Here is a 17,885-nt window from a genome sequence, read left to right on the forward strand (position 1 = left end):
CCAGGAGCTTTTGCCATGTGCAAACCCCAGGGATGCAATGTTTGCAATCCCCTTCTTCACTCCGTTCCAACTTTTGGCAGGTCTGGAGTCTTCAGCTGCCTTGATTGGCAGGCCTGTATGACATAAATTGACTTGGTAGTTACTGTTTCCTGGCACCAACGGAATGCCGAGATTGTACAACATTTGGTATACAGTTGTAAAAATGCAGGAAAGAAGCATTTATGGCAGAAGAGTAGTATAGAGTATCTTCTGCCGTAAGAATTTTTTTGTAATGTATTTAAGTACTGATTCAAGGTCTCAATAATACCATCTGTGTTGAGTTTTGTTGATCCTAAATAAAAAAAATAAAAAAGAAAGAAAGAAAAAGGTAAACAGTGCAATGTGTTGCAACAAATCATCACACCACTCCTTAGTGACGGTTCACACTATGGCGATCCGACTTCGGGGGCGACTAGTGAAGTCGCCGTGCACCGGGACTTCGGCGCGACTTGCACAGACTTTACATAATGGAAGTCAATGCAAGTCACTCCGACTTCGGTCAAAAGTAGTGCAGGAACTATTTTCTAAGTCGTAGCGACTCCTATTAGAACGGTTCCCATAGCACTGAATGGACCGCGACTTGTCAGGCGGCCAAGTCACCTGAGAAGTTGCGGTAGTGTGAACCGGGACTTAAAGTGATTGTAAATTCTCGTTTTTTTTTTTTTTAAATAACAAACATGTTATATTTACCACCTCTGTGCAGCCGGTTTTTCACAGGACAGCCCAGATCCTTCTCTTCTCGTGTCCCTTGTTGCTGCTCTTAGCCCTCTCCCTCCTGTCGAGTGCCCCCACAGCAAGCAGCTTGCTATTGGGCACCTTAACCGAGCTGCAGCTCTGTGTGTCCATTCAGACACAGAACTGTGGTTTGACCCCGCCCTCTCTCTCTCTCTTCTGATTGGCTAACTGACTTTGATTGACAGCCGCATGAGCCAACGGCGCAGTGGCTGTGTCTCAGCCAATCAGGTGGGAGAGTCCCGGACAGCCGAGGGACTCTGGGACATTGCTGGACAGAGATGGGGCTCAGGTAAGTATTAGGGGGTGCTGGGGAGGCTGCTTCACACAGAAGGCTTTTTAGCATACATGCTGGTGTGAATGAGCCTTCAATCACATTCCTCAGGTTTTAATTTTGAGATAACACAGTGGTCAATTTATATGATTATCAGTGAATATCATCATTTATTGCTTGGTAGTGTGTAATCCAACTCCTCTCGGTTTTCTTCTGTTTTATATATCTATATATATATATATTTTTTTTTTTTTGCAGGACATTAATGAATGCATTTTAGGAAACTATGCAGAGTGTTCCAACCCCAGACTATTTTACATCATTCCATATTTTTGTGGACAGCATCCAAAATGCAGGTAAATTGTAATGTGCTGATTTTGATATCATAGGCATATGAAATACACATTGGCCAGATATGTAAAAGTATTGGGCCTCACAGTCTGTACTATTACTACATACTCCCCACTCTGACACACAGATGTTTCAGAAGTGTCCTATGACATAAACCTATCCTTCCCTACACTGTCCCATTAAAGAAACAGATAACAATACAGTATTTTACTCTATTGCTGGATGACAACCTTTTTCCTTCATGTGTACTGAGATCTGCTGTAAACTACTGTGCATGCATTTTTTCTCAAAAAACTATAGTTAAAAACAAAAAGAAGTAAAACAAAAAAGAAGAAATCAGTAATTCTCATTGAGAAACATTCCTCCTCTGCTCAGTACAAACATTTTCCCAAGTGGGTTGAAATCAGGTTAGTTATTATGGCAACCTCAGACACATCCTGTTTCAAAAATTTTAGATACACGTAGTCTGCCTAAGCGTGGGTTCACACTTATGCTTTGCAGACACTGCATGTGATTTGCACGGGAATCACACCGCATTCCTGTGCACATCACATGCAATGTCTGTGCGGTGGGACTTGAGCCATACATTTTGAAAGTCAATGTAAGAAAGCTGAAAGCCTTGTAGTTTTTTCAACCCATGAACTTCCATTTTCTCTAGGGATCCTGGTGAGTGGGCCTTGGAACGTGCAAAACAGAACGTAAATGAAAACTTTTTACTTGTTGGAATTCTAGAAGAGCTGGAAGATGTTCTGCTTTTGTTGGAAAGATTTTTACCACACTACTTTAAAGACGTCATGAATATTTATAAAAATCCAGGTATATGGTTAAAAGCTATATAACATTCTTAAAATTGTACTACCTCTTCTCCCATTTAATCCAAGAGGTAAATTCTAAAATAACCAGAATAACATTATTGTATTATGTTTATTTTAATTTAACAATTTGACTTAAAGAGGTTCTAAAGGCAGAAGGTTTTTTTTTATCTTAATGCATTCTATGCATTAGGATAAAATTATATTTGTGTGCAGCATCCCCCTCAGCCAACCTAATACTTACCCTAAGCCCTATCCCGATCCAGCGATGTTGCACGAGAGTCTGGGCTGTCTCCTCAATGGCTGAGACAGCAGCAGGCACCATTGGCTCCGGCTGCTTCAATCAATGTCAATGAGCCAATAAGGCGAGAGAGGGAGTGGGGGCTGAGCCACGGCTCTGTGTCTGCAAGTTGCTTGCTCTGGAGGGAGAGGTCTGGAGTGCCAGGAAGGAACCAGAGAAAAGGGGGATCCAGGCTGCTCTGTGCAAAACCACTGAACAGAGCAGGTAAGTATAACATGTTTGTTGTTTTTAACCAGTTCCCGACCGGCCGCCGCCTATTTACTGCAGCAATGTGCCTCTGCTGCGCAAATCGACGTAGGTCTACGTTGGTCATAAGAGGACTCGGTAGAAGTCCCATGTGACAAAACGCGTCAGGACGCAGGCACGCTGTCTCCTTGATGGTCATAGACGTCCTTGCTGGAATCCGGATCTCGCCATTTGACTATGCTGAAAGAGAACTATTCAGCAGCGGTGAGCTGGCCATAACGTCCTGATCATTATTTAATGCTTGGAAATGTTTATTTTATGTAAGCATATTGGATTTGGGGGGGTTTACTTTGGTGTGTTATGTTGAATAAAAGACTGCAAGACAGTATTACACTATTGTGCCTCCCATTCCATTTTTTTGGTACCGTTTGGTCCCTGAGGGATATCCAAGCACAGTGGTCGTCCAGGTGTCAGCAGAGGTGGTCCAGACTCTCAAAGGGTGCAAGCAACCTATGCTTATAGGCGCATGATCATTGTAACTCTGGTGAGTGTCCATTCCTAAGGGGATCACTTTTTGGTGTGGTGACGGTATACGCCGGATCTGAACACTGAATACTGAGCACTGGGAGTACCAAAAATTCTTATGGAAATTTTATGTGGTTTTTGTAACAAATAGACTGTATTGAGTGTGGATTTTACTCTTTTATGAGGACTGGATTTTTTACAATACAGCTTTTACCTTTTTATGAGGATTGGTTGATTTCTAATATGGTTATACATATTGAGTGCTGCTGAGTGTAATTAATGCTGAACACTTATTTATTTTAGTATTTATTACATTGCTTTATAGACTGTTTTAAAATCACAGCAGCTGCTATCAGGAAATTTTATGAAATTCATGCATGATTTTAATATCTTACTGTATGTTATATCCCTTATAACAGTAAGCGCTGGGCGAGTGTTTGGAATTTTCCCGTTTTTCAACCACTTTTTTAAATTGGGTTGATCTGTTACCCTGGGTGGAGTTTGCCAGGAACTCTGCCATCAACTCATCTTCCGGAATGAATCCATTCATGGCCAATTATGGGTTCCAATCTGCTGTGTTGCCCGAGTTGTTCTCACCACACACAGGACATCCCGGCTGTGGAGGATCATCTTCGCACCCTCCGTTACTCTTGGGTGCAGATTCAAGAGTCTTTACGGGTCTCTGCACAGCGTCAGAAGCTCCAGGCAGACCGGAGATGTTTATCTGCTCCTTCGTACCAGGTTGGGGAGAGGGTGTGGTTGTTGACCCGTAATCTCAACCTCATGGTACCTTTTTGTCCTTTTCGCATCCTCCCTAAGGTTAAACCGGTGACCTATGCCCTTGGTCTTCCCCCTGGCATGCATATTTCCAATGTCTTTCACGTGTCACTTTTAAAGCCTCTGGTTTACTATACTTTTTCACTTCCTCGCTCTCCTCCCATTCCTGTGGGCAATCATGAGGAGTATGAGGTTAGCAGCATCTTGGATTCTTGTCTGCTCCAAGGGGAGGTTCAATACCGGGTGCACTGGAAGGATTATGGTCCTGAGGAGCACTCCTGGGTTTCCTCCACTGATGTTCATGTTCCCGCCCTTCTCCACACTTTCCATGCTCGCTTTTCTCAGAAACCGTTTTTTTGCTCTGTGGAGGAGGGACGGTTGAGGGGAGGGTACTGTCAAGGTCTTACCTTGCTCTCCTGTTGGCAGCTATCTTGAACGTGTGCAGAGTGCTGCCTCTTACAAATTCTGATTGCATCATCACTTGCCTGCTGCCTGGGTGTCGCACAGTGATGATGTTGCACGACTGACTATCGATCACCTGATGAGTTGCAGTCCTTGCATTTGTGCTCCAAGGTGCATCTCTGCTAGCAGTCTTCTGTTCTCCGTGTTCTCGACCCCGCATCGGCAGATGACCCATTTCTGGACTCAACCCTGGCTTGAATGACTACCTGCTTCTGGGCTTGACCCTGGCTTGTTCCTCACTTTTGCTGTGCATTTTTTGTTGTTTGTTTCAATAAACTGCTTTATTTTACCTGCATTCCCGTGTGGTCTGGTGTCCTGACACCCTGACACCATTGTAGGGCTTCAAAAACTAAACAAATCCATCAGAGAGATAGCAGCAACATTAGGAGTGGCCAAATCAACAGTTTGGTACATTCTGAGGAAAAATGAACGCACTGGTGGGCTCAGCAACATAAAAAGGCCTGGACGTTCATGGAAGACAACAGTGGTGAATGATTGCAGGATCCTCTCTACAGTATGGTAAAGAAAAACCCATTTACTACATCCAGGCAAGTGAAAGACACTCTCCAGTAGGTGAGCATATCATTGTCAAAGTCCACAATGAAGAGAAGACTTCACGAAAGCAAATTCAGAAGGTTCACCACAAGCTTCAAACCATTTATAAGCCTGAAGAATAGAAAAGCCAAATTAGACTTTGCCAAAAAACATCTAAAAAGCCAGACCAGTTCTAGAAAAGCATGGAAGAAACTAAGACTTATCTGTACCAGAATGACAGGAAAAAAAAGCATGGAGAAGGCTTGAAACAGCTCGTGATCCAAAGCACACAACGTCATTTGTAAAACATGGTGGAGGCAGTGTGATGGCATGGGCATGTATGGCTTCCAGTGGCACTGGGTCATTGGTGTTTATTGATGATGTAACAGAAGACAGAAGCAGCTGGATGAATTCTGCAGTGTTTAGAGATATAATGTCAGCCCAGATTCAGCCAAATGCAGCAAAGTTGATTGGACATCGCTTCACACTACAGATGGACAGTGATCCAAAACACATTGCAAAAGCAACCCAGGAGCTTTTGAAGGAATAAAAGTGGAATATTCTGCAATGGCCAAGTCAATCACTTAATCTCAACCCAATTGAGCATGCATTTCACTTGCTGAAGGCAAAAATAAAGACAGAAAGACCCACAAACAAAGAACAAATAAAGACAGCTGCAGTTAGAGCATGGCAAAGCATCAGAAAGGAGGAAACCCAGTCTTTGGTAATGTCCATGGGTTCCAGACTTCAGGCAGTCAATGAAAGTGAAGGATTCTCAACAAAATATTAAAAATAAACATTTTGTTTATGAATGTATTAATTTGTCCAATTGCATTTAAGCCCCTGAAAATGGAGGGACTGTGTATAAAATGGTTGCAGTTCCTAAAATCTGTACTTAATATCCATGTCCAACCCCTTTTAGCTTTATTAAAGCTGAAAGTCTGCACTTCAAATTCATTTGGATTGTTTCATTTTAATTTTATCTGGTGGCATACAGAGCCAAAATTATGGAAATTGTGCCTGTGTCCAAATATATATATGGACCTAACTGAATTTCTAAAGGTGCTATTGACATGAAATGTTCACCACATGTTGTTAACAACCCATGCAATTTATATATACAAAGAAACCAAAACAAAAAAGTTCATAAATTTAAGTTATGCGTAATAAAATAGAATGACACAGGGAAAATGTATTGAACACGTGAAGAGCGGGAGATGCATAAAGGCATGGAAAGCCACGACACCAGCTGAAGTCAATCAGTAATTAGAGAGCAATCCTACCCCTTAGTGCAAATTAATATCAGCTGGTTAAGTCTCAACTGATGGCCTATAAAGAATGTCACACAAGAAACATCTCATGATGAGTAAGCAAAGAGCCCTCTCAAGACCTTCACAACTTTATTGTTAAAAAACATACTGATGGCACTGGTTACAGAAGGATGTCTAAACTTCTGGATATTCCAGTGAGCACTGTAGGGGCTGGATGAATAGAAAAATGACATTCTTAAAAAATATCTGCTGCCATCTACCAGGACAATGAAGATGAAACGAGGGTGGTCATTTCAGCAAGACAATGATCCCAAACACAAAGCCAAGAAAACTCTTGATTGGTTTCAAAGAAAGAAAATAAAGCTGCTAAAATGGCCCAGCCAATCACCTGGCTTGAATCCAATAGAAAATCTATGGAAAGGACTAAGATCATAGACGAGGCCCAGGGAACCTTCACGATTTGAAGACTGTGTGGAAGAATGGACCAAAAATTACACCTGAGCAATGCATGCGACTAGTTTCTCCATACAGGAGCCGTCTTGAAGCTGTGATTACCAACAAAGGATTTTGTACGATGTATTAAATACATTTTAGTTAGCGTGTTCAATACTTTTTCCCTGTGTCATTCCATTTTATTACACATAACTTAATTTCTGAACTTATTTGTTTTGGTTTCTTTGTATGTATAGATTGCTACCAACATGTGGTGAAAATGTAATGTCAATAGCACCTTTAGAAATGTATTCACCTAGAAAAATGGCGACGTGTTCAATACTTATTTTACCCACTGTATCTAAAGGAAAGACATCCTATCTTTTTGCATTTTAAATTGATTTTGAATGCATTTACATATGGGTATACATGGGCTGTACAGACGCATCCATGTAACTGAGTTTGACAGAGATGCAGGGACAGGTGCAAAGACCCTGATGGACAGGATCTACGTCTGGGTCTTGCACCTGTCTCTGCATACCTGTCAAACTCAGCTGTACGGGTGGGTTTGTACACTCGATGCATTTTCATTATATTTTTATGGACTGCCTACACACAGAGTGGTAGAAAAAAGAAAAGTAAGCAAACAACTCTTGCTTTTGCAACAAACTAATAGTTGTAATAGAAATAAGGCATGACATTTCCTCGTTATGGAGAGATCTGGGGTCAATAAGACCCCAAATCTCTCTACCTTTAAAAGCAAAAGATCAAAAAAATCTTTTTTTGATCTTTTGCTTTAAAAAAAAAAAAAGTTTACTTTTGCCCCAGACGTCACTCAGGTCCTCCAAGATCATAGAAGTAATCAGAAATTATCTTGTCCTTGGTAACCTTTATGGCCAGCCGCACGAATCTGATCATTTCTCAGGCGCGCCGGTAAAACCGTAAGCCCGAGAAACATCGGCAGGAGGGGGGCAACTGTTGCTTCCTACAGCGATCCAGCGTCTAATTAGCTGCTCAGACCACTTTCAGGAGAAAGCCAAAAAATAAATTATCAGGGATATGGGTAATAGCTGGCAAGCCGCAAAAAAAATACTGTATATACGTATTTCATTTGGCAAGTGGTTAATGAGCAAAAAATACACATGTAGGTTACAATACAATCATTAAATCAAAGAAAATCAGCTGTGTTGGAGGAATAAAACTGCACTGCAAAAAGCCATTCTCTACTAATAAGTTCAGGTTGCTGAAGACTTTAATGTAAAAAAAATCTGACTGCATCAACAAGGTATCTCACAGGCAGGCATTTCTATAAACATAGATGTTTCCAGATGTGGTGTCCAAGCTTTTTTTTGAGGACCATTGTTGAAGACCAAAAACGCAATGGTAAGCAAAGGGAATTTAGTTCAGCAGATAAAAAGACATATCATACTGACTTCCTTTGCAACTGAGAAAACAAATCTACAGTCCAGGGAAGTCTGGTACAAAGTAGTCTTTATTAAAAACTTGGGCTACAAGCCATACCTTTAACCACTTGCCGACCGCCGCAAGTATATATACTGCGGCGGTCAGCCCCGTGCAGGCAAAGTGACGTACCGGTACGTCACTAGCCTGTGAGCCAATAGGGGGCAAGCGTGCGCCGCCGGAGGCACGCTCCCGCCCCCGCTCGTTCACGGACCCCCCGCGCGAGTGACCAGCGGACCCGATGTCTGCCGGTCAATCGCGATCGTCAGTTACAGAGGGAGAAAGGCAGGCGGCTAATGTAAACACAGCCGCCTGTTATTCTCCCTTGTGTAACAGCAGAGATCAAACGGTCCTGCTATGTAGGACCGTTGATCTCTGCTGTTACATGTAAAGCCACATCCCTGCACAGTTAGAAACACGCCCCTAGGGACACACTTAACCCCTCCTTCTCCAATAAAGTTAACCCCTTTCCTGCCAGTGTCATTTTTACAGTAACAGTGCATATGTATAGCACTGATTACTGTAGTAATGTCACTGGTACCCCCAAAAATGTCAGTCAAGGGTCCGATCTTTCCGCCGCAATGTCGCAGTCCCGCAAAAAAAAAAGCAGATCGCCGCCATTACTCGTTAAAAAAAAAACCAACAAAAATGACAAAAATCTTTCCCGTAGTTAGTAAACGCAATAACTTTTGCGCAAACCAATCAAAATACGCTTATTGCAATTTTTTTTTACCAAACATATGTAGCAGAAAACAAATTGGCCAAAAATGTTAAAAAAATTTGATTTTTACATTTTTTTGGGGGGGAATTTCATATAAAAAAAAAGTGAAAAATATTGTTATTTTTTAAAAATTTACACTTTTTTTTGTTTATAGCGCATGATCAAAAAATCGTACAGGTGATTAAATACCACCAAAAGAAAGCTCTGTTTTTGGGAAAAAAAGGACGTCAAATTCGTTTAGGTACAGCGTCGCACGACCGCGCAATTGTCAGTTAAATTCACGCAGCGCCGAATAGCAGCGCCAAAATAGGGCCTGGTCAGGAAGGGGGTCAAATCTTCCGGGGCTTAAGTGGTTAACATGGAAACGTATGCATTAAAACACAATAACTGGTGCGCAGAAAAACGGCCGCAGATGTTATGGTCTGAGGAGTTCAAATTTAATATCTATGACTGTAACAAAAAAACTAAAGTGTTGATGAAGGCCTGGAGAGTGGTACAAAGATGAGTATCTACAGGCAACAGTGAAGTGTGAGCACATACAGAGTTGTGGATTTGGTCAGAAGTATTGGTCTCTTCAGTGCTGAAAGTTACCACAGATACTTATACTTCTGCAGTAACATCTGAGAGGCATTTGATTAGGCCCAAATTCATGCTGCAGAAGGACACTGACCCCAAACATACAACCAAGTAAAAAAGAACTATCTTTACCAAAACGAACAAGGAGCACTGGAAAAGCTATGAACCCCACAGATCCCCAATGCAGCATCATTCAGTCTTTCTGGTATTACACGAAGAAACAAAAATAACTGTGGTTAGTTCCCCTCTAGATGTGTGGAACAACTTACCTGCCAAAACAGTTTGTTTGTGTGTGTACAGTATATATATATATATATATATATATATATATATATATATATATATCATATTTATGTGTTACTAAAGAGAGAGCGCATGATACAGTTACTTCCTATTCAGGCACACTGTCACCCATTGAAGATTGAGACAGAGCCATCCACTAAGGCTGCATTCACATGTCCGCTTATAATCGCGGGCAGAACCGCCGCGGTTCCCCCCGCGATTCGGAGATTTATTGCAAATCGCGGGACGCCTAGCGTTGACCGTTGATTTGCAATAGCCCCCCAAACGCCGAACGATGTTGCCGCGATTTACGCCCGCCGAATCGCGGCAACATTGCGCAAACAAAATCGCGGGACGCAATACGCTCCAAAGAAGCTCTTGTACTTTTTTGGAGCGTATTGCGTCCCGCGATTTTGTTTGCGCGATGTTGCCGCCAATTCGGCGGGCGTAAATCGCGGCAACATCGCTCGGCGATTGGGGGGCTATTGCAAATCAACGGGCAACGCTAGGCGTCCCGCGATTTGCAATAAATCTCCGAATCGCGGGCGGAACCGCGGCGGTTCTGCCTGCGATTATAAGCTGACATGTGAATGCAGCCTAAGAGATGTACTGCTTTATATGTGAACACAGGTGTGTCAATTCCAGCTTTAGCCCTTGAACTCTGAAAACAGGTGGCAGAAAGAAAATGAAAAACATGAAAAGCAGCTCAGCATTTCACCTGCTGACCAAAATTTCAAAAAAAAATGATGTTCGAAACCAAAAAACCTTCCAGTTAAGTTGTAGATTTAGTCACAAGGCCTAAGCTACTAGGAAACTCAGAAGTCATGGTCAAATACAGACCAAGTGGAAAAGAAGAAACACCATAAAATTAGATATAATTCTTTGTTTACTGCATTCAACTTACAATATTTTTCAATATATTTTTTGTTTACAAACTTTTATTCAGGGAGTAAAAAAGACAGTACAAAATATAAATAAGCATCAACATAGGTGCATTACATACCATAATAGCATAATGACACTGTGTGCCGGTTCACACATGTGCGGCTGCGGCGATCGCATGTAATGTCGGAGCGCACAGCCTTCCCGCATCGCATAAGTGTGAACCGAGCCTGTAAGGTGTATCAACTAGAAAAGTTATACAAACGTAACTTATTCATATGCATATGGGTTTTGATTCATATACTAAACTGTTATTTTTGATACTTCTTTGATATTCATGAGTACTATGTCAATTATTCAGTTATTTTTCAATACTTTTTAAGTCAATCACTGTCTACACACTGTTGTCCATATATTTGATCCCTAGCAGGATTTTTAATAAGATAATGTACTTATATTAATTGTATGCTGTTGTTTAACTTTGTGGACTATAATATCTATTTAGTACAATTTTGGTATTCTGGTAATATTATTTATATTGTTTTTTACATTCCGTTCCTTTATTTTGCTACTTTTTACAATGCAGAACATCGAAAACTTGGAAATCTGACAGTCACAGTAAAAAAAACATTCCCTTCTCCCAACGCCCTACAAGTTCTCTACCAGCGGATGAAATATGAATATGAATTTTACTACTATGTCAAAGAACAATTTCATTTGCTCAAACGCAAGTTTGGACTTAAATCTCAAGTGAAGAAACTGCCTATCCAAGAAATATTAGCCCCATTTCCTGTCCCTATGGAAACAGTGGAGTCAATAATAGAAGAGGAGGATAATCAAGAAGATGAGAAGTGGTTGGAGGACATTTATAAGAGGTGATGCCATGGCATCACAAGTCATGACTATGAGTCCAGATCCATTTCTTAAGCTTTTTTATTGTTAAAAAATCCTTAAGGAACATGGTTAATGCTGAACTGCATTAACACTTTCCCACATGTTGGGTATTAGGGAAATACATGTACCCGATTCTGCGGGTTGTGTTTACTTTTATTTTTTTATGTTCAGTTGGGTTGATGGAAGAGTAATGAAATAAGACTTTTGGCATTTTGACTTGAGTTTGAGCCAGTATTTGCATTTTGCAGGAAGCCTACAGCACAGTTGAAAGTTTTCACAGCAATCAGATAATTTACTGTACTATGTCATGGGAGTGTCCAGGTACATCTTTTGAAAAGTGTTGGCTCTTTCATCCCTGTGATGCCATGGTTTTTTTGCATTTAAATCATGTACAATATTTACCAACTTTTAAAATTCCTGCTTTTACATTTTATTCATCTATGTGCACTTTTCATCCTATATAGACCCAACACAGTCAATTCCTGGACTTACAGGCACGAAGCAGAAAAGTAATTGCAGGCTATTTTTTTGTGTACTTATTGGTAAACATTCTTAGAACTTCTCCAGATAAAAATACATATTGGTAAGTCATCAGAGAGATGACTTTGGACAATTCTAATAATTAATGTTATATTCATTTAACCTTCCAGTGCAGAATACTTGAGCCATGGCTTATGTCATTGTGGCTTTAAGAGTGTTTATGTATCTAATTTATGTGCTATAAAAACGTATAAAAAAAGAACATGCCGTATTTTGTGCTGGATAATGAATTGTTGAATACATTTGGGAGAATTATCTAATTATTAATTTGGTGAAAATAATATTTCTATAATTCAGTTTTAAATGCTCATGGTACATGTAGTGAAAACCAAATAGAAGTGTATACAAACTCAAAACATTTGTTTATTTTGGATAGCCTGTATAATGGTTAGAGCCCCTGTCACATTTTCCTTGTGTGTCCCTTATTTTTAGTCCTGGTGACAATAAGTGATAGAAAAACATTGAGTTGTCACAGGAATAGATGAGCAGAAATCTTCTGATGGATAAACATGTCCTTGTGACAACTGTCTATGAATGATGAGATCTAAAGTAAAAGGACATTTCTCTCATGGGAAACACACAACAAAATAGACCCGAAAAAAGTCATAACCAATCCCTTCCCTATCCTAAACTAAAAGGAAAAGTTTTGGGTTTGGGAGCCCATCAAAAACAAGAGGCCAGGCAAAGTACTCTGATGGTCATCATGGGTTACTCTATTGAACCAAGCTACTGTGACATCAATTATACTAAAGCAATGATTGTGAATGCATACATACATCATTTTGTTGTACTGAGCACTGAACATATACCTTTACAGTACCTTGAAATAGTATTCATACCCCTTAAAATTTTCCACATTTTGTCATGTTATAACCAAAAGCCTAAATGTATTTTATTGGGATTTTATGTGATAGACCAACACAAAGTGGCACATACTGTAATTGTGAAGTGGAAGGAAAATGGTTTTCAAAATATTTTACAAATAAAAATCTGAAAAGTGTGGCGTGCATTTGTATTCAGCCCCTGTTACTCTGATACCCTACCTAAAATTGAATGGAATCTATAGCCTTCAGAAGTCACCTAATTAGTAAATAGAGTCCACCTGTGTGTAACTTAATCTCAGTATAAATACAGCTGTTCTGTGAAGCCAAGGAATACACCAGACAGGTCAGGGATAAAGTTGTGAAGACGTTTAAAGCACGGTTAGGTTATAAAAAAATATCCTAAGCTTTGAATATCTCACGGAACACTGTTCAGTCCATCATCTGAAAATGTTTAACAGTATGGCACAACTGCAAACCTACCAAGACATGGTCGTCCACCTAAACTGACAGGCCAGGCAAGGAGAACATTAATCAGAGAAGCAGCCAAGAGGCCCATGGTAACTCTGGAGGATCTGCAGAGATCCACAGCTCAGGTGGGAGAATCTGTCCAAGGACAACTATTAGTCGTGAACTCCACAAATCTTACCTTTATGGAAGAGTGGCAAGAAGAAAGCCATTTTTAAAAGAAAGCCAAAAGAATTCCTGTTTGCAGTTTGCAAGAAAACCATGTAGGGGGGACACAGCAAATGTGTGGTAGAAGGTGTTCTGGTCAAATGAGATCAAAATGTAACTTTTTGGCCTAAAACCAAAACGCTATGTGTGGTGGAAAACTAACACTGCACATCACCCTGAACACACCATACCCACCGTGAAACATGGTGGTGGCAGCATCATGTTGTGGGGGTGCTTTTCTTCAGCAGAGACAGGGAAGCTGGTCAGAGTTGATGGGAAGATGGATGGAGCCAAATACAGGGCAATGCTTGAAGAAAAGCTGTTAGAGTCTGGGAAAGACTTGAGACTGGGGTGGAGGTTCACCTTCCAGCAGGACAACGACCCTAAACATACAGCTAGAGAATTTGGTCTATCGGGGAAGTCGGGCCTACTCTATCATGCCTCTGTCTACGAGAACTACATTTAGGGTTTGGTTGGTTGGTGGCCAGGAGAAGAATCCTTAAGGCAAATACGTGGTCCCCCTTTAACCCACTGTGAGGTAATTCCTGATCTCCCACATTTGCATTCTCATCCTGACCCCCAGCTTTGGGATAAACATGGAATTAGGACACTGAGGGATGTTTTTTTCAGCAGGTACTCTACTCCCTTTCTCCCTTTGATTCAAAAAAGAAACATTTTGTTCTGTATAAAAAAAAAAAAAAAAAAAACATACAGCTAGAGCTGCAATGGAATGGTTTAGATCAAAGCATATTCATGTGTTAGAATTGCCCAGTCATAGCCCAGACCAAAATCCAATTGAGAATCTTTGGCAAGACTTGAAAACTGTTGTTCACAGACACTCTCCATCTAATCTGACAGAGCTTGAGCTATTTTGCAGAGAAGAATGGGCAAAATGTCACTCTTTAGATGTGCAAAGCTGGTAGAGACATACCCAAAAAGACTTACAGCTGTAATTGCAGTGAATGGTGGTTCTATAAAGTATTGACTCAGGGGGGCTGAACACAAATGCACGCCACACTTTTCAACCTTTTATTTGTAAAAAATGTTGAAAACCATTTATCATTTTCCTTTCACTTCAGTTATGTGCCACTTTTTGTTGGTCTATCACATAAAATCCCAATAAAATACATTTACATTTTTGGTTGTAAAATAACAAAGTGTAGAACAATTTCATGGGGTATGAATACTTTTTTAAGGCACTGTATCTGGACCAATATTAGTTCTTACATTCAGAGAAATAGTGCTAGCAGCCTAAACAATTGTATTGTTCCTTGCATACCCCAAGGTACATATACATGAAAGGAATGATGTTCTTGACCTGCAGAACTATGAGGGAGATGCATAACCTTATAAAAGCATGAGGGCATAGGTTATGGTAGTCTTCAATACACTATGCAGAAAAATCATCTTTCAAGTGTTGAATAAACCTTTTTCCACACTGAAAATTGTGTTTCTTTTAATTACAACTATTACACATGAAACACATAAAATAGAGCCTAAAGGGATTCCCCAGTTCTACAAAGATATACTTTTTCCATATGGCATCACTAGTATGCAAAGATACCTGTTACATACTCATATAATCTGGGCAATTATATCTTGTATGCATCCTATTTATAAAGAAGCATGGAACACACTTTAACCGATCACCCACTGCAGACATACTGCGGCAAGGTGGCTCAGTTGTGCAAATACCTGTACCCATACATCGCTTCCAAGGAGGAGGCACGCGCGAGGCGATTCGCGAGAGGGGAAGCTGATCTGCAGGGCCGGTGGCCACGATTGCTGCCGGGCACCCCCGATCACTCCGCGGGGGAGACAGAACGGCGGTCTGCCGTTATAAACATGGCAGACTGTTGTTCTGTCAGTAATCAACACAGGGCTCCTGTGTTCCTCCTATTTAGGAACACAGGTCCCTGTGTTGATTCCATAAGCCCATCTCCCTCACAGTTAGAAAACCCCCTCCTAGGCATACATTTAACCCTTTGATCGCCCCTGGTGTTAACCCCTTCCCTGCCAGTGTCATTATTATACAGTAATAGTGCATATTTACAGCACTGATTACTGTAGTAATGTCACTGGTCCCCTCAGGTGTCCGATCTGTCCCACGTAATGTCGCTGTCAAGCTAAAAATCACTGATCGCCACCATTACTAGTAGAAAAAAAAAATTAAATAAAAATGACATAAATATTTCCCCTAGTTTGTAGACGCGGTAACTTTTGCGCAAACCAATCAATATACGCTTATTGGGATTTTTTTACCAAAAATATGTGGCAGAATACAAATTGGCCTAAAATGATGAACAAATTTGATTTAATTTTTTTTTTTTTTTATTGGGAATGTTATATAGCAGAAAGTAAAAAAAACATTTTTTTTTTCCAAAATTTACGTATTTTTTTGTTTATAGCGCAAAAAATAAAAAATCGCAGAGGTGATCAAACACCACCAAAAGAAAGCTCTGTTTGTGGGGGAAAAAAAGAACATCAATTTTATTTAGAAACACACACACGCGCAATTGTCAGTTAAAGTAATGCAGTGCCGAATCGCAAAAAATGGGCAGGTCATTAAGGGGGTAAAAACCATCTGGTCCTTAAGTGGTTAATAAAAAATATAGGGCAATGATTAAATTAAGAGCTTAGCCAGCATGATAACTAGCAATAAACAACTCCTCACATTTGTGTATTGCATTGTATTGGAATATTTTGCAGCTCACAGCTTGGTATCAGTGCCAGCTGAGAACTGTGAGAATTTAGTACTGTGATTCTGGGGGCAGGAGCAATGCACTTACCCTATCTATCTGACCCCCCCCCCCCCCCCCTCCACAGCACTCACAATAAAATATATTTGCCTGTAATTCTATTATCCTGTGATCATCACTGTGCAGCAAGAACCAGATACAATTTGATCCATCTATGGGCAGGCTGGTTATACTGAAGTTGATCTATCAGTTGACTTCAACACAACCAGCCTGTCAGGGTTTTTTTTTTTTTTTTCTTACAATCTACAGCCAGCAGCAGTGATCATTGTATTCTTCCGGTAGGGAAACTTCCTGCTGTCAGAATACCATAGTGCAGCAGGAGAGATTCCCCCATTAACACTGCCTGTGTTGATGGGGGGAATTAAGCAACTTCCTTTCCTTCAGCCTGAGGTTAAAGGAAAGAAAATTGCATACTGTATGCCCAGCCTTAGAGGGTGCTTCATTGTACGGGATAGTTTGGGATTCTACGCTTTGCAAGCCACCAGCGGAAACCTACACATGCCTAGATCTAACATACTGTTGATCTAGGCATGCAAAAATGTGTTTTGTTACAACATTACCAATAGAAATGAATACCCTGAAATAATAACAAATATTTCATAGGACCCACTAATTATAAAAAAGAATGACCTATGTTTCTATTTCTGCGTTTCAGTTAATATGGGAAATTAGTAAGTTATCAGGTGACTTTTTGTTCCCCTTCCCTCCAATGCTTTTTAGAATTTATTAAATAATTCTTGAAGAATCCCTTTCGGAACAATTTGGCTGTTTATTTCAGAAGGTAGTATGCCTGATCCACATATTAGGATCCCATCAATACCTCACACATATTTTAATAGTTTTATTGTACCTCCACTAGTACTCTTAATGGCAGGGAAGCAAAAGACTGGAAATCTAAGAAACAACCACTACAGTTGCCAGTACATGGGCAGATTTCTATTTGAGCACCATAGGGAGCCTTTTCTCACTGCTACCATTGCAGGAGAGATCCCTACATCAATATCATTTTAGATGTAGGGATCTGTCCGAGTTTATTTTGTTCAACTTGCTCAAACGAAAAAAAAAAAATTAACGAGTATAAACAGGTTAAGACTGCAGACCCAACAACATTTTTCATTGCATTTTGTATGAGTAGCGCATGCACAAACACTTAAACTATAAATGAGGGTCTATTTTGTATTGCTTTTATTGTAACATGTATCCCAAAAAAATGTTACACCTAGTGCAAAACACAATATAAACTGGTAGAACTACTGAACAAAAAAATAGCACTGTGGGATTGAGGATTGATGTACTCTCTCTCTTGCAATACAAGAAATCTGAGTATTTCTAGGTGAAAACGAGGTTACACTGTTTTGAAGACATTTTCTGCAGTGATGCAGGTTTACTCTCTCACCTTATGGTGTTTTATTTTCATGTTTGTTCAGTTTAGGTTTGATTTTTTTTTTTTTTTTTAAATGGCACACAGTATTTTGTTTGGGGGAGGAGAGGTCCAACATGTATATAGAGTGCTGTGATTTTTGCTAATTTATTAGCAAAGGAACTCACATCAGCATGCACATAGAATTTTGGCCTGGC

The 17,885-nt window shown here is 40.3% G+C and overlaps 1 protein-coding gene across 1 annotated transcript in view; it reads left to right on the forward strand.

Annotated features, from left to right (window-relative positions):
• Positions 1–12,225, forward strand: part of UST (uronyl 2-sulfotransferase) — a 630,787-nt gene extending 618,562 nt beyond the window's left edge. The window contains exons 6-8 of the mRNA XM_082249225.1: positions 1,304–1,401; positions 2,055–2,212; positions 11,205–12,225. Of these exons, the coding sequence (XP_082105351.1) occupies positions 1,304–1,401; positions 2,055–2,212; positions 11,205–11,497 (549 nt within the window). The 3' untranslated portion in view covers positions 11,498–12,225. The remainder of the gene's footprint in view (positions 1–1,303; positions 1,402–2,054; positions 2,213–11,204) is intronic.
• Positions 12,226–17,885: the final 5,660 nt, after the last annotated feature.

Source organism: Pelophylax lessonae (assembly GCF_965119305.1).
Source record: "Pelophylax lessonae genome assembly, chromosome: 3".
Classification (NCBI taxonomy): Eukaryota; Metazoa; Chordata; class Amphibia; order Anura; family Ranidae; genus Pelophylax; species Pelophylax lessonae.